The 25,149-nt window shown below is 38.5% G+C and overlaps 1 protein-coding gene across 2 annotated transcripts in view; it reads left to right on the forward strand.

Moving 5' to 3' along the window:
- DAAM1 (dishevelled associated activator of morphogenesis 1) overlaps positions 1-25,149 on the forward strand; it is a 227,168-nt gene that overhangs the window by 140,406 nt on the left and 61,613 nt on the right. For both annotated transcript variants that reach the window (XM_070750274.1, XM_070750284.1), the window contains 3 exons: positions 20,333-20,404; positions 21,858-21,952; positions 23,690-24,023. In XM_070750274.1, coding sequence (XP_070606375.1) covers positions 20,333-20,404; positions 21,858-21,952; positions 23,690-24,023 — 501 coding nt within the window. The remainder of the gene's footprint in view (positions 1-20,332; positions 20,405-21,857; positions 21,953-23,689; positions 24,024-25,149) is intronic.

The raw sequence follows: 25,149 nt of genomic DNA on the forward strand, positions 1-25,149 counted from the left end.
CATTAATTCCTATGGGGAAAAGTCGTTCGAGATAAGAGCTGCTCGACTTAAGAGCCCAGGTCCGGAACGAATTAAACTCGTATCTCGAGGTACCACTGTACTTGAAACTGAAAATTCAAACCTGATGGTGGGATTTCAGAAATATTTCCTTGTTTTGGAAGCTTATCAATTTGAGGTTCTAGTTGTTGACGTGTGGTAAGGATGCAATGATTTGTGAGAACCATTTTCCTCAGATGGATTTTAGTTCAGCTTAGTTATTTTTGTATCTCAACTGAAGAAGTTATATCAGTAAAAAGGGAGCCAGCTAGGAGTAGTCATTTAGGCACCAGTTTAGCAACCGGGAAACCATAAGTTCTGTTCCCACCTTAATCATAAAGCTAGCTGTGTGACCTTGGACCAGTCACTCTTTCTCAGGAAGGAAGAAATAGCAAATTTATTCTGAAAATATTACTAAGAAAACTGTAGGGGCTAGTCCAAGCAGACACCAGACATCAAGACAATTTGAAGGGGGGGGGGGACATTGTGTTGTTTGGTTTGTGCTCAGTTAGAAAAAAAAGTTGATTCCAAATAGCCCATAGACATGTGTTGTATTGGCAGTTCTGTGTTAGCAAAATCTTCAGAAGAGAAGGATTTAGGGGTAGTGATTTCTGACAGTCTCAAATGGGTGAGCAGTGTGTCCGGGCGGTAGGAAAAACAAGTAGGATGCTTGGCTGCATAGCTAGAGGTATAACAAGCAGGAAGAGGGAGATTGTGATCCCGCTGTATAGAGCGCTGGTGAGACCACATTTGGAATACACTGTGTTCAGTTCTGGAGACCTCACCTACAAAAAGATATTGACAAAATTGAACGGGTCTAAAGACGGGCTACAAGAAAGGTGGAAGGTCTTAAGCATAAAACGTACCAGGAAAGACTTAATGAACTCAATCTGTATAGTCTGGAGGACAGAAGGAAAAGGGGGGACATGATGGAAACATTTAAATATGTCAAAGGGTTAAATAAGGTTCAGGAGGGAAGAGTTTTTAATGGGAAAGTGAACACAAGAACAAGGGGACACAATCTGAAGTTAGTTGGGGGAAAGATCAAAAGCAACATGAGAAAATATTATTTTACTGAAAGAGTAGTAGATCCTTGGAACAAACTTCCAGCAGACGTGGTTGGTAAATCCACAGTAACAGAATTTAAACATGCCTGGGATAAACATATGTCCATCCTAAGATAAAATACAAAAAATAGTATAAGGGCAGACTAGATAGATCCTGAGGTCTTTTTCTGCCGTCAGTCTTCTATGTTTCTATGTGTTTTGCAAGGGTGGAGGACTGCAGTGGTTCCTACCAGTATGGTCGACACCATCCTACTGGTAGCGAAAATTGACCTTGGCGTGCAGATCTGCATTTGTGGCATGAACGCATGCATGCCTGAGCAATATTTTACTTTGTGCATGTGCAGGAAACAAAATCATTTGAGGGGACGGGTGTGTGAGAGATTTTGGCTATTTTTTGCTTTTGCGCATCCATGGAAGCAAAAAAAATCACCAAAATCTCACGCATATGTCCCCTTGTGAGATTTTGCTTCCTGCGCATGGGCAGAAACAAAACCTCACTCAGTTGCACATGCGCACAAACGGAGATGCACGCGCAGCACACCGTGAGTGGAGGGAGCAGCAATCCCACCTGGTAGAGGACATGTTAAGTTTTCTTCACATTGGCATTGGTAATCTACAAATAGCCCTTCAAGTTTCATTGCAATCTTTATTCTCCCATAACGTTAGGCAATGATAGAAACAGACATTGATTTTTGTAACTTTAAAAGAGGGACACAGCTTACTAGAAATGTTTATCCTTCTTATTACAGATCATTATTGTAACCATTTTTCAAGATTATAGAAACATAGAAGACTGACGGCAGAAAAAGACCTCATGGTCCATCTAGTCTACCCTTATACTATTTCCTGTATTTTATCTTACAATGGATATATGTTTATCCCAGGCATGTTTAAATTCAGTTACTGTGGATTTACCAACCACGTCCGCTGGAAGTTTGTTCCAAGGATCTACTACTCTTTCAGTAAAATAATATTTTCTCATGTTGCTTTTGATCTTTCCCCCAACTAACTTCAGATTGTGTCCCCTTGTTCTTGTGTTCACTTTCCTATTAAAAACACTTCCCTCCTGGACCTTATTTAACCCTTTAACATATTTAAATGTTTCGATCATGTCCCCCCTTTTCCTTCTGTCCTCCAGACTATACAGATTGAGTTCATTAAGTCTTTCCTGATACGTTTTATGCTTAAGACCTTCCACCATTCTTGTAGCCCGTCTTTGGACTTTATTTTTTTCTTTCTCTAAATAACTGGGTGTGCAGTCCGTTTGTAGAATGAAAATAGGGAAGGAATAATGAGGAATAGCCTTAGAATTGCTTAGGCCAGTGTTTCCCAATCTTGGCCACTTGAAGATATTTGGACTTCAACTCCCAGAATTCCCCAGCCAGCGAATGCTGGCTGGAGAATTCTGGGAGTTGAAGTCCAGATATCTTCAAGTCGCCAAGGTTGGGAAACACTGGCTTAGGCTATAGATATATTTTAATACTGAAGTGCAGACGACAGCAAGACTAAAATCACCGACCAATTTAGTTGGATTTTATGAAACGAGAGATCATCTCTTCTGATCTTTCTGTAAAGCTTTATTAAATTGCAGCAGATATTGATGTAACTAAAATGTGCGTAGCATAACTCTTGAAGCTGTGATACTCTATGAGTATGCCTATTGTACCCTATGCCCATTTATTTCTGGAGAACGTGGCCTCTTTTTTATAAATGTTGTTTTTTAAGATGATGGGTTTAAGTAACAACTATGACATTAGCAACTGAAAGTCTTGCAAAAATGAAAATAATTTCTCAGATTCATGCACATACAGAGAGCCAATTCAAGATTCAAACTAAATTGCCTTTTCTGATTAAAAATTCTCATTACTAGGACGGATGTGAAAAATTGAAGTAAATTGGTTATAATGACTGCTTTGTCTGTTCAGAGAATATTACAGTAGCCATGGTGATTCTTATAGCAGATTCCTCTTCCTTAATTGGGCTACTCCTTTTAAGCATGTGATAACTGGATACAGTGGCTCATGGGTGTCTCTTAATGCAGTCATTTTCATTAGGATATTTACAAAAATGGGGGAGTACCTAAAGGAAAGAAAAAAAGATCAAAGTCCTTATTGTTCTAATTGCAGCTCCCACAATTCCTTGCCATTGGCTGTGGGAAAAAATAATTTCAAATTTTTTAGTTATAATGTGTTTTATAAATAGAAACATAAAAGACTGACGGCAGAAAAAGACCTCATGGTCCATCTAATCTGCCCTTATAGTATTTCCTGTATTTTATCTTACAATGGATATATGTTTATCCCAGGCATGTTTAAATTCAGTTACTGTGGATTTACCAACCACGTCTGCTGGAAGTTTGTTCCAAGGATCTACTACTCTTTCAGTAAAATAATATTTTCTCATGTTGCTCTTGACCTTTCCCCCAACTAACTTCAGATTGTGTCCCCTTGTTCTTGTCTTCACTTTCCTATTAAAAACACTTCCCTCCTGGACCTTATTTAACCCTTTAACATATTTAAATGTTTCGATCATGTCCCCCCTTTTCCTTCTGTCCTCCAGACTATACAGATTGAGTTCATTAAGTCTTTCCTGATACGTTTTATGCTTAAGACCTTCCACCATTCTTGTAGCCCGTCTTTGGACCCGTTCAATTTTGTCAATATCTTTTTGTAGGTGAGGTCTCCAGAACTGAACACAATAAGACATCTTTAAGTAATGCTCAGTTCCTGTCTGTCAGGACATGTCTATGTAAATATCTATGATAGATAGATATGATGGATGGATGGATGGATGGATGGACGGACGGACGGACGGACGGACTGTACATTTGTAGACAAAATTGAAGGGGTTTGCTATTGACTCCCCAGTCTTATCCTTGTGGTCTATTTAAAACTGATACTATTTATGTACTTTAAAAAAAAAAACAAGTTACTGTTACCTGCTAAACTTCATTAGGAGCTTGCTGTCCTTTTCTTTTTTCTACTATTGTTCTCATTGTCCAAATTCATGTGCCCTCTCCTAATACCCTCCAGATGTGTTGGACCAACTAGCAGAATGTCAAGCTGGCAGAGATTGTTGGTATTTTTAATCCCAACACATTTACATGAAGGAAGGGCAGCTTATTATCTCTATCCTGTGCTATGTCATTCAGGAAGGAAGGATGAATGGAAGAATGATGAATTCCTGTCCAGTACTGGTATAATCATCAGCTGTTACAATCAGTTTCAATATTAGATGCCTTTAAAATGCACCAAAAGGCTAATAACAAAATTGACCCATCAGAATAACAGAATTGGACCTTGAACCATTTCAGACAAATGGTTGTCCATCTCTTTTTTAAAACTTTCACAACTTCTGGAGGCAAGTTCTACTGATTAATTGTTTTGTCAGAAAATTTCTCCTTAGTTCTAGCTTGCTTCTCTCCTTGATTAGTTTCCATTCATTGCTCCTTGTTCTGCCTTCAGACACTCCAGGTGATCATTCTTTCATTCACTTCCAGGTTTGTCATCAGCTGAATGATAGCCATGGTGCCTGAACTAACAGTATTTTTCAGAATATAAGATGAACTTTAGTTTTGGGGGAGGAAAATAGAGAAATGAATCTACCTACCAGGTATTCATCTGGTATTCATCTAAGAGCATCCTTAGCCTGTTCAGCTTCAGCACATTATTTTATCCCCTGGTTAGGGCTGAAAAAGCTGTTTTCAGGGGGAGCAGGAATGAAAACAAGCCTGCAAAGACTTAGGGCTGGAAAAAACCTTCTTCAGAGTGAATAGAAACCCGGGAAGTTCATTAGCACCTGTTGTGGTTAGCTCTGGCCCAGCTCCTGTCCCAAGGACTGTGGATGTGGGGAAGACATCCACATGCCGCAGGCCTGTTTTACTCCCAGTGGAATCTGCTGATGAAGGCTCCTCCGACCAAGAAGACATGAGTGACAGGGAGGAGGAGAGTGTGGCAGACAGCTCAGAAGGAGATCAATTATCTAGCTCCTCCTTGGATTCAGAACAAGAGTTAATGATACAGCCACGCATGCGGAGAGCGATGCATAGGCAACAACAACTGAGAGATTATTATCAAAGAAAATGATGCCACCTGTGGTTGGGTGGGGCTGTGGTAATTAGTGAGGCTGCTATAAATAGCAGCCTGTGGGTTTGGCCATTGTGGAGGATTATCTGATCGTTGTGTTTCATGACTGCTTTACTGACTTTGACCTTTTGTGTGCTGATTTTTTCCCGCTTTGAAACTAAGTGTGCAAAGAGCAAAGTGTGTTTCACTTTGTGAAAGAAGAAGGACTGTGAATTGCCTCACAGCTGCAAGCTAAGTATCACAGAACTGATAAAGGACTTGTACAAATTACCAGTTTGTTTGGAGACCAGTGCTCTTTGCTATACCAAAAGAGGGCTTAGTTTAAGTGAATTTTTATTATAAAGAACATTGTTTTGAATTTTCATTATAAAGAACATTGTTTTGAATTTTCAAACGTGTGTGTGTCTGAAATTTGTACCTGTGAATTTTTAGGAGGAGTGTACCAGAGAGCCCGACAGAACAGCACCTAGTTAGGGCTAGGGAAAAAAAGCTTCAAAACTACATTCGAATTAAAAGATGCACCCAAATTTTCAGCCTCTTTTAGGGAGGGAAAAATACGGTTTGTAAAGGCAACCAACTGGTTTTCATGGGCAACATAGATAATCTTGAGCGACCTTGAAAAGCTAAACAGGGCGAGAGCAGAATTGAATGAGCTATAGCAGGTTGGACTGGGAAATTAAAAACAAAATGCTGAAAGAAAGCAGTGACAACCCATTCCATATTGCTATTAAGAAGATAGCTCAGCTTGCAGGAGATAGTCATTAAATGTCATTAGTCAGACATTTTATCCCATTTTCCAGTTTTAACTCAGGTGAGCTCAGTTCATCTTTTCAATGTGATTCCTAATTTATGCTTGCTCATGGCTTGAAATTGCAAATGAGCAAATCTGTCAATTTAAAGCTTTGCAAAAAGCAGTCATCTAAATCTTTTTCTTGTTTGGGAAATTTAAAGATCTGGACAGAATAAGCATCAAAAACAGTGAAAATCTGGGTGTAAGAGGGAACAAACTGTATTAAACCCTTCTGTTTTATGACCTTGAAAACTGATAGAGAGCAGTAGATAGGGATTATACAGTGTTCCCTCGATTTTCACGGGTTCGAACTTTGCGAATAGCCTATACCACGGTTTTGCAAAAAATATTAATTAAAAAATACTTCACGGTTTTTTCCCTATACCATGGTTTTTTCCATCCGATGATGTCATACATCATCGCCAAACTAATAATTTTTGCAAATAAATAACAAAATAATAATAATTATTGTTAATAAATAATTATGTTTATAAATATCAGGATCACTATTCAATGGTGAGTACCAGTAATAATGGTGAGTAAATGGTTGTTAAGGGAATGGGAAATGGTAATTTAGGGGTTTAAAGTGTTAAGGGATGCCTTGTGATACTGTCCATAGCCAAAAATGGTGTATTTACTTCCGCATCTCTACTTCGCGGAAATTCAACTTTCGCGGGCGGTCTCAGAACGCATCCCCCGCGGAAATTGAGGGAACACTGTATTTCTATATAGCAAGAATGGGTAAGTAATGTGACCCTTCAGACTTTGAGGGCATATGTCTTATCCAAACATTCAATTTATTCCAGCTAAAAGCCACATGGGGACCCTTTGCTTTTAAGAGCATTGCCGTTTCAATAAAGATTGCTGAAAAACAAGATGATGGTGATGGTGGTGGTTGGTTGGATTAATGCAGGGCTGTCAAACTTCCAGCCCATAAGCCGGATGCATCATGTGCTGGCCATGCCATGCCCAGTTTTCCAGGTTTCTAGTCTGATGTCTTAACTACTACACCAGTGCTTCTCAAATAGTGGGGCGCGCCCCTCTGGGGGGGACACAGAGCGATGCCGGAGGGGCGCATGACCTCACGGAACGTGCTTAATTTTGCCACAGAGAGTAGGATGCACATCCTATCTGACACTTGTACCGGTACCTCCGTTGCGTTCCTCGGTGTTGTGTCTAGGGCAGCCCGTTCTAAAAGAAAATGTCGCTCAAATTCAATCAAACTTCGCAAACTCGCGAAGTGTTTTCTTTTAGAATGGACTGCCCTGGATCCAACGCCGAGGAACGCGACTGGTACAAGTGTCAAGTAGGATGCGTGACACAATTTGGGGTCTATTTACGTTACGGCAAAAAGTGGGGGTGCAAAATGTTTATGTCTTCCTAGGGAGCACGTAACAGAAAATAATTGAGAAGCACTGCGCTACACCAAACTGGCCCTCCTCAGTTTTAAAATAGGATTAAAATAATTTTAAAAGTACAAAGGAAACTTCAAAAACTCTCCATACCTCCCTTCCTTTCCTCCCAAAATTTTGTCTTCACTGCATGTGTGATCCCAGCTCCACCTATTTAGCCCTTATCTTCCCAAAAATATGGTTTTGAACCCATGGAGTTAATGTAGTTCTCTCTGGTGATAGTGGATAAAGGCAGTGTGAATGCCAATTGTGATTGCTTTGAACTTGTCAACATACTGGAGATAGCTGCTTTGTTGAAAGGAATAATTTTAAAGAACCCTAGCCTAGAATCCCATGAGCACTCCCCTCCTGAAAGAAAACCAAGATTGACCTTAAAAGTAAATTAGGACAGTAGCAACCTAGATCTGCTTTTATTTTATTTTTTCAATATATGCAGAAGGCCAGTTGCAATAAAACCACTAGAAACTGAGGGATCATGCCATCTGAATCTCTCTCTGTAGAGATGCCTTAAAATTAGTTTTCTATTCAGAAGAAAACAATCATTTGCCTTATCCGTTGTTGTTGAACAGCCATATAGCAAATTGAAAGAAAACATCAGCTTTTGCCTTTCTTACAATTTTCTTCCTTTTAAAGTTATGTTACAAAGCTATTTTTCTTTATTTATTTACCCACTCCTGGAACATTTGTGATGATTTATTGCTTTTGTCCTACAAACCCAGATGTTCCACAACAGGAACAGTCATTGGTCAATCTGCAATTCTATTCTCACTGGGTTATTTTCCTGGATGAAATCCTTGCCTGCACAATTCTTATCTCTGTATATATAGATACAGCACAGGGTCTGGATATATTTGCCAAGACCTTCACTGCTACTCTATCAAGTGCTAGTCTGGGGGGTGTTTCATGACTGCTGGTTCCTTTATTCTTCATAGTCAACTTAAAAAAGAGTCTATCCACCGTTTCCACAAGGCATGGTAAAATTATAAAGTCTAACGCTCGTGGTTGTACTCTTGTATTTTATTTAGTCTTCATTATAATTAAAAAGTTCACTGTATTCATTGTTAGAACTTGCAATTTATTTGCATTTGCATGTTCAGCTTTCATAGCCTAATTTTCTGAGCAAAATTTCAGAAGTGGTTTATTATTACCTTCATCTTGGGGAGAGTAACTGGCCCAAATTCAAACAACTAGCCTAGGGCAGGACTAGTTCATAGATTTCTCTGACATAGAATAGTGCCTTAATCACTGGTCCAAACTGGTCTCCCTCTTATACTGCTTGATTTGCAGAAGTGTAACACAGCAGCATTGTGACTGAGTGATTTTGGTTGTTTTATTCCACTCAACTGAACATACAGAGATGGTGTTCTTTGTTGAGTTCTGTTATGGTTAATTGAAAGCTTGCAAATTGTCTCCCTTCAGACCCAAAAGGAAATCTCCTTTCAGTTACATAACTGTGATGAAATACAGATTTGTCTGCCTCGTTCACACCTTTTTCCGTTCAGAAACCATTTCCCCCTTCTTGTTTCCATCTTGGGCATAAAGGCAGCCCTCTGAGTCTTCCTGGTGCTGCCTGACCTTGGACTGGGATTATTCAGGCTTCTGCCCTGTCTTGTCTGCATATCATCAAACACAGGAAGTGGCTGCAAAGTTATGGTCCAGGTGCAGAAATGAGAAGATCCTTTAATTATGTCACACTGGCTGGGATGGTTTCATCTGCAACTGAGCCAAAACTAGGGAGGCAAATAGATATTCATGTTGGAAACTCTATAAAACAGGAGACAAATTTTGTAAAACAAATCAGCAAAGAACGTGAAGCCTCCAGTGTGGTTTTCCTTGTATTCATTCAAGCTCTGGATGTTAATTAAAACTCAAGCCATATAAAAACACTTGCTAGCTGTTGTTATAGGTTTTGTGAAACTCTGCTATCCCTGGGTTACTGGCATAGAACAAAACCTGAAGGAGTTGTCAGGCCAGGTTTAGACAAGTTATACAAATTGATAACACTAAATCTTAGGCAGAGTCTCTCTGTTAATCATCTTTTAAACGGTGTGATTGATTGTAGCTCAGACCTGTCTAAAAAGTTTAATCATTTTCCAGATTTACTGTTGCTTACCAGAAGTTGCATTGATTTTTATATATTATTGGATACAGACTAGTTTTATCACTATATCAATAAAACCCATTATATTCTACCCATAGCCAGCACAATTCTATCTCGGAATTGGTCTTAAATCTGTGTGGCAGAACCATTTGAATTTTTGTTTCTGTTCCACTGAGTGTCTATAATGCAGCTGAGAATATAAAGTCTCCTATTTGAAAGTTAATACATACTCATTACCTAGCACTTCGCCTATCTTTGTGGACCTCAAAAATCTAAGAAGTCAGGATTCATTAGTACTTGGATAGAAAAGTATCAGGAAATATATGATGGCTAAGATGGAAATCTGTAAAATAATCCCAGAAGAAATTTTGGAATTCTTGTTATATTTTTGAAATACAAGGCATCAAATCTGACTCCAAAAAAACCTTTGTATACTATCCTAATTATAGTTGTATTGAATTCCCCAGTGAGACTACTGAGTCTTATTAGGAAGCACAATATGAATATAATTTAGAAAATGGTTTTGTTGAGCACAAATTGCCATATTTCTCATTCAATAAAAATTGCTTCAAAATTCTTTCAATACGCCTCTACTATTACTGTTATTTTTTAATAGGGGATTTATTTAATGGCTTGTATTGTTTAAATTGTTAATGGAATGAGTTGTCTTTTAGTATTTAAGCTAGTCAAAAACTAATGCAGATTTTGTTTAAACATCTGGGTTTTCATGATCTGATGGACATCATTTTACTAGGATTGTTGGTCAGTAACCGTTAAAGTTCCTGTAAATTTTTTTAAATTATTATTATTTATTAGATGTGTATGCCGCCCCTCTCCAAAGACTTGTAAACCTGTGTTGGTATCTAGTTACATTGTCCTCTGACAGCCTCTTTCAGTTGCCTTCAGATTATGTAAATAATGACTTTTTGAAGTCTAAAAACATATCTTCAAAATCTGCAGGAATTGTGGTGTATACTTTCCATTTTTGCTGTACACATGTCTTCCAGATGTGAATCTGGGGTTCCTTCTTTGACACTTCATCGAAAAAGCGAGATCATGCTTCTAAGTACAGTAGAGTCTGGTGACATTTGTTAATAGTTGATTGTGATATATTATAAAAGGATATATTATCCTTTTATGAAGCTGATAAAATAAGCTTTGGCTTTTGTTACTGCTACTCTTGAACTAAGGTTCTTTTTAATTGTACGGATTTTATTTCAAGGTGTCCAGGGGGAAAGCATTTTGAAATTCACTGATATTTCCCTGATATTTTCCTGTAACTTGCGATCTAAGGCGCAGTCATAGATGACGTCATACCAAACGGCTAAGCCAGTAGAGAAATATCGGTAGCTGAGGAAGCAGGTTGTTGCCACAGTTTTACTCATTTTTGCTTGACTCTGCAAGGCAGCATGATCTGTTGTTGTTTTTTACATGATTTTCCCCTGACTTTTAAACATTTTAATACAGTTTGTTTTTTCCCCTGATTTATTCTGGTTTTATTTCACGAATTGCCTAAATAATTCCATTATTATTATTATTATTATTATTATTATTATTATTAACATAGAAGTCTGACAGCAGAAAAAGATCTCATGGTCCATCTAGTCTGCCCTTATACTATTTTCTGTATTTTATCTTAGGATGGATATATGTTTATCCCAGGCATGTTTAAATTCAGTTACTGTGAATTTATCTACCACGTCTGCTGGAAGTTTGTTCCAAGGATCTACTACTCTTTCAGTAAAATAATATTTCTCATGTTGCTTTTGATCTTTCCCCCAACTAACTTCAGATTGTGTCCCCTTGTTCTTGTGTTCACTTTCCTATTAAAAACACTTCCCTCCTGGACCTTATTTAACCTTAATAATAATAAATTATTATTATTATTATTATTATTATTATTATTATTATTATTATTATTATTAATTAGATTTGTATGCCGCCCCTTTCCCCCGACTCTCCTGACCTTGGACTGGGGTTATTCAGGCTTCTGCCCTGTCTTGTCTGCATATTATCAAATACAGGAAGTGGCTGCAAAGTTTTGGTCCAGGTGCAGAAATGAGAAGATCCTTTAATTATGTCACAATGTAGACAGTACTGGAGTGTAGGTCAGGATAGGAGCTGATACAGACATACAAACAGGCAATATGGTATGATATTTCCCGAATCGCCGATTTCCCTGATAATTCCCTGATTTTCCTGTTTTGCTGGACACCCTGTTATTTGTGGCTTAAGCTGTTACTGTTTTCATTACTATGTTTTGAGCCTGTTAAGGAAAGCTAAGGATTTACTTGTTCCTTGTATCATATACAGTACCTTCTTGAACCACCAATTTGAGAAAATGCCTTAATTTAAAGAGCAAAGCAAACCACCACGAATGCTGTTTTAACCAGCCTCCCATTGACACCTCAGAGGCGTATCTTGGCATATGGCTGCGGTCCCTCAAGAGAACATAAAATTGATCAATAGATCTGTAAAAAAAAGAAAATAAAAGACGTTTTATAGAAGCAGAAGCCAATTCAGCATAGTAGAATACTTGGTCTATCTTGCCTCAACCCCCTTGGCTGTACTATCAGTCTAGTCTCCCAGGAGATGTATTTATTGAATGACTTTCCTGGCACAAATTCCCAGGTGAAAGTTGTGGATGCAGGTCAGAGTCAAGCTAATTGTCTATTTGTGATTCTTCCCACACAGTCAAACCACCAACAACTGATGCTGTATACCAGAGACAAAGTTCTTTGGAGGCTACGATAAGATCTGTTTTTTGTATAATCTGATGCATTATGTCAAGAATCTCCCCACAGAACAGTAGTGAAAAATGAGCATCTTTTCATAATATTGATGATCTATTACATAATTTTATAATATTGGATGCATTCCATATGCTGGAGTGGAGGTCAGGATAGGATCTGATGCAGACACACAAACAGGCAATAATGGATGATTTAATTGGATTTTTTAGTTATGTATACTATGTATTGTTTTTCAACATGTTGTGAGCCGCTCTGAGTCCTCGGAGAGGGGCGGCATACAAATCTAATATATTATTATTATTATTATTATTATTATTATTATTATTATATAAAATTTTAAACAAATGAGGAAATTTATTCCAGATGCTATAATACCTACACTAATGAAGTAGTGTGATCCATTAATATATGCGGGTAAAGTAGTGTAATCAAATTATATATATATAATTCGAAAAAACACGCACGTTTACACACACACACAAATTTGATTACACTATAAGTGTCACAATTGTCAAAATAATTTAAAGTATGCAAAATAAATTTGCTTAATAAGATAATTCCAAGCAACATTGGGGAATTAGAATGGGCTAATTTTAAATACTAAAATATATATTTAGTTAAATGAATCTTAAATGTCCATCTTAATACAAGAAGATGAATACTGGCAGGTTTTGGAAAAGTAAGGTATCACAAGAATTGCATCCGTGCTAGAAACACCATTGATATTCCAAAAGATTATAAAACCTTGAGGCAGCAATGGGTTGCTCTTGGTTTGGTCAGGTTCTCCCAACCAATAGCGGCAGGAGGCTCTGCCCACTCAACCCTGACTCTTCTATGCGTGCACAGAAGCATCACACATGCGTGAACTAGTAGTAAAAGCATTTAGAACCCACTTCTGCCTTGAGGGCCCTCTGACCTGAAGAATCCATCATCTCGCACATTGTCTTTCATTTTGTATTTTCTATCCATGCGGCTATCTAGATAACATAGAAGAGTTTACCACTGTTGTCTTCTGCATAGTATAAAATGATGCCTTTGTCATTATTGATTGACAGCCTTCAAAAAAATAAAGGGAACACTCAAAGAACACATCCTAGATCTGAATGAATGAAATATTCTCATTGAATATTTTGTTCTGTACAAAGTTGAATGTGCACAACAGCCTGTGAAATTGATTGTCAATCAGTGTTGCTTCCTAAGTGGACAGTTTGATTTCACAGAAGTTTGATTTACTTGGAGTTATATTGTGTTTATGTATTTTTTTTGAGCAGTGTATATTGCTGCTACTCATAATAGGTTCTTGCGTGGGATGACAGGTATATCATGAGCTACCCTGCTGGAAGGATATACTCTTGGCATGTGCATTTGATACTTTTCTCTCATAGGAATAACCCCCTCCCACAGCAGTGGTGTGTGTTTGTGTGTGTGTGTTTGTGTGTGTTGTGTGTGTGTGTGTGTGTGTGTGTGTTAAATGGCCTTATAAAATTTAATATTTTGGGTGAATTGCTTAAGTCAATGATGTACTCATAATAGCAATAATATTAATATTGTTGATATTTTTATTGCCATTAATATTGATCAGGTTTTCCATTTGTTTTAAATATTTATGAAATGCTATGAGTTAGTGGTTCATGTTATGCTTCATCTTATAGGAGAACAAATATCCTTTGCAGATGTTGGTTGAGTTTCTAACAATGTTACATTTTGACTGGCTGTCTGGATTTTTATGGTAAACTTGCTATACTGATTAGTGTTCTGACTTATGCATGTAGTTTGGTGCCCATGAGATACACCCTTGTACCACCTCTGGTTAGATGAGCAGACATTATCCAGTAATAAGCATTGGGGTATTCTATCTTAATGATATTTATGCAATTTGTCCGTATTATTTGTTATTTTCTGCACCACATTTTTTCAACTTGTTTAGGGGGTTGTTCTGAATCAATCATCTCACTGATGATCCTTGACACATTGTGAAAGAACCTGGGTCATTCCTGAGCAAAGTTTATCAGTCTTGGCAACATTAAAATGTGTGGACTTCAATTTCCAGAGTTCTCCAGCCAAGGCTGTTTGAGGAACTTTGGGAGTTGAAGTCCACACATCTTAAAGTTGCTAAGGTGCAGAGACACTTTTTTAGGATGTGTGTGAAACAACGATAATTAGTATAAATAATGAGATAACACAAAACAAATAGGAAACTGGCATCCTGTAAAGCAATTAGGGCCTGAAAATTTGGATACACTATTTTTCCGAGACCTCAATTGGAGGTGTATGTGTGAGATAGAGTGACAACAGAAAGAGAGAGAAAAACAGAGAGACGGGGAGGGGAGAGGACAGCTGTTGGGTTTATTCTTTGCACTTAGTTGTTTTCCTGCAGACATTTTGTTACTAAGCTAGGTTATAACATCAGTGAAGGGGGAAGTGAAGTTGGTTGTTTACAGTAGCTTCCCCTGCCAGTCTTGATGAGGATGTGGCTTCCTCTTACATGGTTCTTGATTAGGGTATTATTTCTTCCCTGCTTATCTGATGTTGTTCTTCCTCATTAGGGTGTGCATTGCTAAGGAAGTTATGCTTTGGGCTGTTGATTTCTTTCCTTGACTTCTCATTATATATTTTAAGTTATGTATATATATATAATATACTTACATACAAACATATGTAGGACATGATAGCAGTCTACAAGTATACGAGGGGATGTCACAGAGAGGAGGGGATCACTTTATTCTCCAGGGCACCAGAGGGCCGGACAAGGAACAACGGCTGGAAGCTGACCAAGGAGAGATTCAACATGGAGATAAGGAGGAACTTCCTGATGGTCAGAGCGATCAACCAATGGAACACCTACCAGTGGACGTTGTGAACTCCAACACTCTGGACATTTTTAAGAGAAGATTGAACTGCCACTTGACTGGTGTGCTATAGGGTTCCTGCTTGGGCATGGGGTTGAACCTGATGGCCTTCATGGGCCCTTTCAACTCTAACAATCAATAGGTAGATAGATAGATAGATAGATAGATAGATAGATAGATAGATAGATAGATAGATAGATAGATAGATAGATAGATAGATAGATAGATAGAAAGATGTTTTATTATTATTATTATTTATTAGATTTGTATGCCGCCCCTGTCCATAGACTCAGGGTGGCTCACAACAATAATGAAACAATGTACAACAAATCTAATATTTAAAAGTAACTAGCAAGGCATACATACAAACATAACATGCATAAACTATATAGGCCTGGGGGAGATCTCTCAATTCCCACATGCCTAACGGCAGAGGTGGATTTTAAGGAGTTTACGAAAGGCAAGGAGGATGGGGGCAATCCTAATCTCCAGGGGGAGCTGGTTCCAAAGGGTCAGGGCCGCCACAGAGAAGGCTCTTCCCCTGGGTCCCACCAGATGACATTGTTTAGTCGACGGGACCCGGGAAGGCCAACTCTGTGGGACCTAACTGGTTGCTGGGATTCGTGCGGCAGAAGGCGGTCCCGGAGGTATTCTGGTCCGATGCCATGAAGGGATTTATAGGTCATAACCAACACTTTGAAATGTGACCGGAAACTGATCGGCAACCAATGCAGATATATATATCTGCTGATAATGAAAATGAAGGAAGACTAGTATAGATCTATTTCAATTTATTGAAATAGATTTCTATTTAGCTCTCATTAGCTAGCCATACCCTTACTGAGATTTGAACCTGGGAAACGTGTGTGTTTGTGTATGTGTGTGTGTGTGTGTGTGTGTGTGTGGAGCGAGAGACAGAGAGAGAGATCCACTATAATGGAAGATGTTGTGCAGGTAGTCTATTTTCTCTTTTAATCCAGATAACCTATTGCAACAATAAAAAGACTTCAATATATTTTTTTTTTAAAAACCCTTCTCTGAGACAGACAGACAGCAAACTTAATACAATCTTTTGCTATCATCATGGAACACAAACCATCAAAATGCCGCCAAAGCATCTTAAGCAAACTCAGAGGCTCAGTAACCAAAGAAGAAGAACAAACAGGAGTAATCTACAACATACTGTGTAAGAACTCCTACAGCCAATATGTAGGATAGACAAGTGGAAGATTGGCAGAACACATCCAGGCTGACAGAAGATGTAAGTGCCTTAGTCTCTCAACATAAAGACAAGTTCAATTGAGTTAATATTTTAGTTCAAGCCAAATCCAAAAACACTAGGGAATTGCTGGAAGGTTGGCATTCTGACAGATCAGCCATCAACACACACAGATAAATCTCATCTACACACCATTTAAAGCAATAAGCAAACCCCACTCTCTCGTGCACTGATGATAGTACCTAGCCTAGTAACAAAATGTCTGCAGGAACACAATCGCTTGATGGGCTCCAGATGTATTGGGATGACAATTCCCTGAATTCTGGCAACATGGCCTATGTAGTCCTTGGTGCAAATGGGAGGGTTTCTTGGTTTGGGAAGTCAATGTAACGGTTTCCTTAAAATAAAAGAAAAGTTGACGAATTAATTCATTTGCCAAATGGATTCTCAACAGTTGTCACATGCCTCTTTGGTTTTAGTGGGAAAGCACCCTTGGCACTTCCCTCTCTGTTTTTAGAAGGAATTTCCCTCTCCAAACGCCATGTCCCCTTGGGCATTCTGCTTTCTCAACAGCCTTCCCTGGATTTCATTGGCAAACGGATGGCATTCCTTGGCTTAAACAGTAGGTGTTACATTTCATGATAGCTGTGGAAGCCTCTTTCCTATGGCAGGTTTCTTCAGTCAGCCAAACCAAGTTTTGGCAGGCAACAAGGTTAATGCATGCTAGTAAATGAGGCCAAAAATGTAACAGAGATTGGCAACTATAAACACATAGGTTCGCTGTGGTTGCTTTGGAAAATAAAAATTACAGCATGGAGACCAATGTTTGCAAGTAAATCATCCTGTTTCCTTCTCCCACAATGAATTATTGGACAGATTTATTTTTGGATGGGTGGGCCAGGGACATACAAGAATATATTTGCTTGGCTTTATCAAGGGTTCACATTTTTTAAGACAGGCTTCCCCAGCATGGTGCCCTCCCAGGTACCTTAACTGTAACTCCAGACTTGTATTGATTTTGAAGGAAATTGGCTAAAGAAAGTCTGCCGTTAAAGGGAAGGATGGGAATGCATCTCAGCACTAGAATCGAGATAGATTTTTCTATATCTACTTCATGATTCCCTCTGTGGCAGGTAAATGCTCTGAATGTTTGGTCTGGAACTGCTTTGGCTCTCAAGGGTGTTACCAGCCTAGAAAGAAGGGGAAGAGCGTATGTTGGTGTATAGAAAGTCCCTGGTTCAGTCCTTTGGCATGAAATACTAGTAAGCTGGACTAACTTAGTAGGCAGCAGCTTCCTGAGTTGGGAGGGATTCAGTGGTGCCAGCTGATCAACCAGACAGTTCCTAAACGTCCTGTGATTTTCCAATGTTGTGCTATGAGACTTTTGATTATCTGACAGCATGGAGGGCACAAGGTTGCCTTCTTTTCTATGGTCAATAAAAGTTGTGTGGACAAGCTGGTGCTACTGCAACAAAGTAGCAACCACAACCAAACTTTATTATTATTATTATGTCAGTACAACACAGCAAATGAGATCACTATGCTGGATTTCGTATTTCATCACCAGTCGGGCGCTTCCCAAGCACCTAGGGCTGCGTGATGTAGCAGCGAATTATGTTTGCTGATCCCAGTAAAGTGGCCTTTTGCAATTGACAGATGGAGATTTTGTCAATTCTGATGGTTTTCAAATGTCTGCTGAGATCCTTTGGTACTGCGCCCAGCGTGCCAAGTACCACTGGGACCACTTTCACTGGCTTATGCCAGAGTCGTTGCAGCTCAATTTTTAGATCTTCGTATTTCACTAATTTCTCTAGCTGCTTCTCCTCAATTCTGCTGTCTCCTGGGATTGCGATGTCGATGATCCATGCTTTCTTTTTCTCCATGATCACAATGTCTGGTGTGTTATGCTTCAGAATTCGGTCAGTCTGAAGTCTGAAGTCCCACAGTAGTTTTACTTGCTCATTTTCGACCACTTTTTCGGGCTTATGATCCCACCAGTTCTTTGCCACTGGTAAATGGTAGTTCCAGTATTATTATTATTATTATTATTATTATTATTATTATTATTATTATTATTATTTATTAGATTTGTATGCCGCCCCTCTCCGTACACTCAGGGCGGTTCACAACAATAACAAAGACAATATAAAAACAAATCTAATAATTTTAAAAACACTAAAAACCCCATTATTAAAAGCAAACATACACACAAACATACCATGTTGCTTAACTAAGACATTTGTTAAGTGAGTCTTGCCCAATTTTACGACCTTTCTTGCCACAGCTTTTAAGCGAATCATTGCAGTTGCTACATTAGTGACATGGTTGTTAAGTGAATCTGGCTTCCTCAATGACTTTTGCTTGTCGAAACATCGCAAAAGGTGAATATTACAACCCCAGGACACTGCAACCCTCAAAATTATAGCCAAGCATCCAAATTTTGGTTTATGTGACCACGGGATTGCTGCAAATGGTCATAAGTGTGAAAAACAGTCATTTTCAGTGTTGTTGTAACTTTGAACTGTCGCTAAATGAACTGTTATAAGTTGAGGACTGCCTGTACTTGTTACTTTTGGCAGCCAGAGTGCCAACTAGCCATTACTCTTCTTGACAGATGGAGGGAGAGAGCTCAGCTACCCATTCGGTCCTCCACCTGATTTCAATTTCTGTTTTCTTTTCTAATGGACACTGTTCTCTGACAACAGAGCATAAGACAGCCATTGTTAAGCTCCACACCAGCACTCGTTTTGCTTCCTTGGTGTCTTTTATTGTTAAGATTTGCACTTCTGTGTGGTAGGCTTCCCTCCGATTGCTCTCATTCTCTTTTTAATATTCCTGTTCTTAGAAGGGATGTAAGATTATTTTACAAGATTCCTAATCCTAGTCATTCAAACTTTTCTGAGCTCAAAGAGGCAAAAATGATCACTGTGAATTCATCATTTACCAGTATCAAGACAATTTTACCCATTTTAATCCTTCACAAATCCTGAGCCATGTGCCCCGTGCCTATTTAATCTGCATTTGGATTTAAATTAAAGCGCTTTGACTTGGAATTTCACAGAGCATCAGATGGAGAAAGTGTTTGAGTGGGGACAGGGAAAGATAAGCCCCCTAAGAAGGCTCAGTTACAAAGCCAGCAACAATTGCAGAGAAGGCAGAATGGGGACAAAGAAAAATTCTCACTGTTTTGAACAAAAATGGAGCCCAAAAAATAAGAAGAAAGCCAGGGATGCATCTTTTTGTGGTTGCAGATTTTAAAACCATTTTTTTTGAATGACTGTAGCAAATACATACATTATTAATAGAATGACATTATCGGAGAAAACAGAATATGACCCCTCTTGTCTTTTCATTGAGGGATTGGCACTTATTTTAAACCAAACCAAAAATAAATGAACAAAGCCTATCGAAAACAATTATTTCTTTTCATTTAACACCACTATAAAATTATTATGACACAATTTCCTGTTGATAACATTCATTGGTGTGTCCAAAAATGAGACTAGTTTATAAAAAGAATTTTTTCAGCCTGTGGGGTGACATTTAGCCATTTGGAGTACAAAGGCATTTTTAATCTTAATTTTAAAGCAACCGAGTTGTTGAAGCGTGGAACTTATTACCGGACTCCGTGGTGTCAACTCCCAACCCCCAACATTTTCCCCTTAGACTATCCACGATTGACCTCACCAGGTTCCTTAGAGGTCAGTAAGGGGTGAGCATAAGTGCACTAGTGTGCCTTCTGTCCCCTGTCCAATTGTCTCTCCTATATTTTATATATCTTTCCCCCCACTCATATATCCTTTCCTCTACTTTTCATTGACATATTCTATTCTCATATCTTTTCTTCTATCCTTTCCCTGATATTTACTACTAGATGTTTTTATTCTCTTTAACTTTCAATTTGTATTGGACAAAATAAATAAATAAATGAAATAAAAACTTTGTATTTTATTATTTTCGCATATATAAGCAGCAAGCAAACAAATATTCTAACATTATTCTTTCACTTGCTTATTTCAGGACCAAGAAGAAAATAAAGGTGCCACGAGTTGGCCTGAATTTTACATTGATCAGCTTAACTCCATGGCTGCTGTAAGTGGAATTATTTATTGTCTTGTCTAAAAAGAAAATATTTGAGAATTAAGAGCACAGCTCTAAGTTTTGGGTGCCATGATATAAAAAAGATGTTGAGACACTAAAAAGAGTGCAGAGAAAAGCTACTATTAGGGGACTCGAGGATAAAGTATAGATAGATGTGGGTATGTTGGAACCCGGTATGTCTAGTCTGATGAAAATAAGGACTAGGGATGACATGATAGCTGTGTTCCAATATCTCAGGGGCTGCCACAAAGAAGATGGAGTCAAGCTATTTTCCAAAGCATTTGAGGGCAGGACAAGAAGCAATGGATGTAAAATAATCAAGGAGAGAAGCAACTTAGAACTAAGGAAAATTTTCCTAGCAGAACAATTAATCACTAGAACAACTTGCCTACAGAAGTTGTGAATGCTCCAACACTGGAAGTTTTTAAGAAGAGATTGGACAACCATTTATCTGAAGTGATGTAGGGTTTCCCGCTTAAGCAGGATTGGACTAAAAGACCTCCAAGGTCCCTTCCAACTCTGTTATTCTATTCTGTACAATTCTATTCTGTACAACCGTTAATTCTATTCTGTACAATTCTATTCTGTACAACCGTTAATCTGAAGTGATGTAGGGTTTCCCGCTTAAGCGGGATTGGACTAAAAGACCTCCAAGGTCACTTCCAACTCTGTTATTCTATTCTGTACAATTCTGTTGCAAAGGCATTTTTAATCTTAATTTTAAAAAATTGATAAATATTATTAAATAATATTAGAGACTCTGGGAGGGCATTTTCTGGAGCCTGGGGAGGGTGAAAAACAGGCCTACTGGGCCCATCAGAGGTTAGGAAATGGCCTGTTTCAGGCCTCTAGAGGGCCTCCAGGTGGGTGGGCAAGGCCATTTTCACCATTCCCAGGCATAGAATGATGGGTGTGGGTACTCCCGCATGTGCGACAGCACATACACACATGCTTTCGGCACCCAGGGATGAAAAGGTTCACCATCACTGATATATAACTTATCCAACAGGGGACTTTTCATATCCTGGTGCAAAGCCCTTCAGAAGAGGCTTCTGATAGCCATTCTGAAGGTCAGAAGAACCAATTTATCTTATTTAATTTATCTTATTTTACAGAAGAAAATGAAATATTAGAAGAAAAAATATAAATGAAATATTAAAATATTTCTACCAAGCCTGCGGTATTTGTAAAGAGATATTATGTGCCCTTTGTCAGGTTCTGACTGTTTCTTCCTGCATAGTCTAGGTCCATAAACCTTTATGAAGTAGCTTCTGACAGAAATATTTTGAAGAGGTCTTTCGGGGTGGTCTGGATGCTGTATTGTGGTGGTAAATTGATTCACCATGATCATTTTGCTATTGCATTGTTGCTGACTGACAAACACTTTCGGCACAATTTATTTGTGGAAAGTACAATAGGTAAATAATTTTCTCAATTTGTGCAGAGAAAGTCGTTGATCGCTTTGGAAAAAGAAGACGAAGAGGAACGAAACAAAACTATAGAAAGTTTGAAAACAGCACTAAGGACCAAACCTATGAGGCAAGTTGCTTACCTTTTGCTCTTCAGCATAAAAATTCTTAAAATAATCTCGTTTTAATACCAATCAGTTTTAATTTGCTGAGATTTATTAGTTCAATGCCTCTTAACGCCCAACTGTTTAGAATCACAAGCCCAAACTTCCCCAGAAAACTTTTCCCCACCCTGAGGTCTAGGGATGTTGCAATCAATCAAATTACAAAGCCATTGTTTCAGTATTATAAAAATCATATTGCTGGGTTAGTGAATGTTATCCTACTAGTGATAGGAATTGCTTTGATTTACACAGCATTATTAAATTTTAAATACATCTCTTTACATGGAGATTTTAAATACGTCTTTTTGAATGGAAATTCAAATTCTATTCACAGACAAGTGAAGAAGGTTGATAGTATTTTTTTCCATCAGAGGAGATGATGCAATGTTTATTCTACCATTGAATAATCATCTTTCTTATATGTACCTTCTACACCTCTTAGTAATGATCAGGTTGTTTAGATTTGGAATACAGTAATCAGTCTTGAGAAATGTGGAATGTTCAGAGATTTTTCTGTCCCAAACTTTAAAAAGGGCCAAAGTCTGTCTTGAACTGATTTCTTTCTAAATATTTCCCCCAGAAGGTACCAGAATATAGAAATAGCGCTTAGACTTATTGGTGTAGACTGCTTCACAGTGCTTTAGAGCCCTCTCTAAGCAGTTTACAAAGTCAGCATATTGCCCCCAACAATCTGGGTCCTCATTTTACCAACTTTAGAAGGATAAAGGGGGAAAAGGACTCCTCAATCTGAGTATTGTATTGGCAGTTCGGTGTTAGCAAATACTTCAAAAGAAAAGGATTTAGGGGTAGTGATTTCTGACAGTCTCAAAATGGGTGAACAGTGCAGTCAGGCGGTAGGGAAAGCAAGTAGGATGCTTGGCTGCATAGCTAGAGGTATAACAAGCAGGAAGAGGGAGATTGTGATCCCGCTATAAAGAGCACTGGTGAGACCACATTTGGAATACTGGGTTCAGTTCTGGAGACCTCACCTACAAAAAGATATTGACAAAATTGAACGGGTCCAAAGATGGGCTACAAGAATGGTGGAAGGTCTTAAGCATAAAACGTATCAGGAAAGACTTAATGAACTCAATCTGTATAGTCTGGAGGACAGAAGGGAAAGGGGGGACATGATCGAAACATTTAAATATATTAAAGGGTTAAATAAGGTCCAGAAGGGAAGTGTTTTTAATAGGAAAGTGAACACAAGAACAAGGGGACACAATCTGAAGTTAGTTGAGGGAAAGATCAAAAGCAACATGAGAAAATATTATTTTACTGAAAGAGTAGTAGATCCTTGGAACAAACTTCCAGCAGACGTGGTAGATAAATCCACAGTAACTGAATTTAAACATGCCTGGGATAAACATATATCCATCCTAAGATAAAATACAGAAAATAGTATAAGGGCAGACTAGATGGACCGTGAGGTCTTTTTCTGTCGTCAGACTTCTACGTTTCTATGTTTCTAAATGGCTGAGTCAAGGTAAGGTTCGAACTCCTGGCAGTCAGTGGAGTTATCCTGTAATGCTGCATTCTAACCACTGTGCCACCACAGCTATCATAACTATTTATGGGTAATGAAATCTCGTATCCTTACGCTGAGATATTATTTTAATCTGTTCTTTAGGAAACCTCTGAACTTAAACTAAATGTCAACTTTTTAAAAAGTGATCTTCCTCTGTTTCCTTCTTTCCTGATAGGTTTGTAACTCGATTCATTGATCTGGATGGCTTGTCATGCATTCTGAACTTCCTGAAGAGCATGGACTATGAGACTTCAGAATCTCGAATCCATACCTCTCTCATTGGGTGCATCAAAGCCCTGATGAACAACTCTCTCGGGAGAGCCCATGTCCTGGCCCACTCAGAGAGCATTAATGTAATTGCTCAGAGTCTGAGCACTGAAAACATTAAGACTAAGGTGGCGGTGCTGGAAATCATGGGCGCTGTGTGCCTGGTTCCTGGGGGTCACAAAAAGGTACTAGAGGCCATGGTGCACTACCAAAAATATGCCAGTGAACGGACTCGCTTTCAGGTACGGAGCATCGGATTACTCCTTAAATGCAATGATTATTTTTAATATTACACAGCACAAACATTTGTTTTTGTCCCACAAGAATAGCCCCTGAGGCAGGGGTGGGTTTGCATTGCCATGCATTGTGATGTTTTGCGCGTGTACAACCTCTCATGCAAATTCACTTCCACGCATGTTCAGAAAGTGTTTTCAGCTGTGCTTCGGGAGAAGAAATAAGGGTCGGTATTAACCTGAGGGTGAGCGGGAAGGCTTTTTTCAAAGCAGTAGATGGGGAGAAGCCATCCAAACAGAGAAAAAAATCACAAAAAATTCCCCAAAAAAGATAGCGGCGCTCACGGACCAGCATAAACTGAACCGGATCCGTGACACCATCTTCACATCACCAGAGGGTCGCTAATGGTTTGGGCAATCTGATCCAAACCAGGAGGGACCCACCTTCCCTGAGGTCATTTAATTTCAAACAATCATGTCAAGAAAAAAACACAATGAAATGCTCACCCAATCTGCAAACCTCCTCCCTGGGTTACAAAAATTGTCCAACACAATTGGGTCCAGTGATGGCTTCTGAAGAAGGAGGTAGAACACTCTCTCCTTACGCATTGACAAGGCTACCCATCTCTCAATAATAAATTCATCACCAATGGAACTAACTGCAGATCATCTCCTTCGAGACTTAACCATAGAGGAATGATATTGGTCTATCACACAGCCCCAGGAATCTTCTCTGTAAAAATTATTCTCCTTTTCTCCAGAAATTGCTTTCCTGTACATAGAAGCAATAAGGGGCAAATCTAAGTTACACAAACACAATTAAATGTTACTTTTTAAAATAACATTAAATCTCTTTAAAGAATATATTTGACAATGATCAACATCAGAGTTCTATGCCCTGAATCTAATACCAAATGCATGATATTTACATAGAAGTAGTATGGTTTTACGCAATCATATAAAGTTACCTTAAGTTACCCATAATTGTTCCATATAGATATGTGTATGAATATGTGAGAAAAGATGAGAAGGAGGGAAATATACTTTTTATCTTTAACATAAAAATAATAAAATGGCTCTAATTTTCATTTAAAGTATTTTCCTCTTCATGACACTGATTTAAAAAATATTCTAA

This window comes from Erythrolamprus reginae, chromosome 1 (genome assembly GCF_031021105.1).
Source record: "Erythrolamprus reginae isolate rEryReg1 chromosome 1, rEryReg1.hap1, whole genome shotgun sequence".
Classification (NCBI taxonomy): domain Eukaryota; kingdom Metazoa; phylum Chordata; class Lepidosauria; order Squamata; family Dipsadidae; genus Erythrolamprus; species Erythrolamprus reginae.